Genomic DNA, 1,257 nt, shown 5'->3' on the forward strand with positions numbered 1-1,257 from the left:
TCCTTGATTCATTTCTTTCTTATTTTCTTTTTCTCTCCTTCCTTCCTTCCTTCCTTCCTTCTATTATTAGAAACCTTTTTTTTAGTGCAGCTCTTGTATCTCAGTCGGTTTGTGAACAGAGATTGAAAACTCATCACATGATGACTCATGTCTTCCTCTGTCCTCAGGCGTCTCTCAGCATGGATGAAGCTGCACGACAAACCTCCTCTCACTCTCTTAGCTCCGCCTCCTCCTACACGTCAGCCTCGGTGCGACGGCCAGGATCCTCTCAGCGTCAACATCGACGGACAGGATCAGTGGGCACGGTCAGCGAGCATGAGGTAAAAAAACAACATTACGTCTGTGGAAGCGTCTCAGCCTCAACAAAACAGGATGTTTTCAGACTGCTGCTCTTCTTTTTCCTGTTTTTCCTCTTCAGGTGCGTTCGTTTGTCCACTCCTCCCGCTCCTCTGTCACATCAGCGTCCGGCATCTCTGTTAACTCCGCCTCCTCCATGGATTCCCTGGACAGCGTCCTGCACTGTCAAGCTGACGGCCCACAGCCGGGTGAAGGAGCCGGTCAGGGGCATCCAAACACAGAGGTACAGGCTGGAATAAGCAGGCAGGGCGCTCTGTTGTCTGGAGCTAAATATGGAACAGAAAACCTGTTAATTACATCATTATAAACTAAAATCAATGCAGCTGATTAGAGAAAAAGTCATCGTGATCTAAATTTTAGTGCCGAGTCCTTCCCAAACAGGAGTACTCACTTTAATCAGCATGACCACTGAATGATGCTTCACTGACACCTGTCTTTAAACTGGGATTATGGGCCCATTAGGAACAGATTAGGTTAATCCATCAATAACTGCACTCATAGAAATGATTAGCAAGCGGCGCTATCATAGGGACTCAGAGGATGGAGAACAATGGAGGGAAACCCAAATGAGAGACGCCAGTTCCCTGTAGGTTCATTAAACCCTGGATTTATTAATCACATTAACGTTGGAATATAAAGATATTGGAACGTATAAAAACAGTCAAAGGTTTTTACTAAAAGGCTCCGGAACATTTCAAAATAAATTAGCTATATTCCTTAGCATATTAATAATAGGACTGGATGGGTATATAGACTTTAAATCTAATCACTACAGCCCAACATAAACAGATTTACTCATTTAAAACTGGCTTATTTAGGACACCAGCTGTATAAAAAAACGTCTTATTTTTGTTATTAAACAGCACACAGTAAACCCTTTTTGCTCTATTTGAAAAACCA

At 43.1% G+C, this 1,257-nt stretch overlaps 1 protein-coding gene across 1 annotated transcript in view; it reads left to right on the forward strand.

Annotated features, from left to right (window-relative positions):
- LOC107097748 (ras-associated and pleckstrin homology domains-containing protein 1-like) overlaps positions 1-1,257 on the forward strand; it is a 122,771-nt gene that overhangs the window by 74,322 nt on the left and 47,192 nt on the right. The window contains exons 7-8 of the mRNA XM_015395028.1: positions 168-320; positions 419-580. Of these exons, the coding sequence (XP_015250514.1) occupies positions 168-320; positions 419-580 (315 nt within the window). The remainder of the gene's footprint in view (positions 1-167; positions 321-418; positions 581-1,257) is intronic.

This window comes from Cyprinodon variegatus, unplaced genomic scaffold (genome assembly GCF_000732505.1).
Source record: "Cyprinodon variegatus isolate N-32 unplaced genomic scaffold, C_variegatus-1.0 Scaffold720, whole genome shotgun sequence".
Taxonomy (NCBI): Eukaryota; Metazoa; Chordata; class Actinopteri; order Cyprinodontiformes; family Cyprinodontidae; genus Cyprinodon; species Cyprinodon variegatus.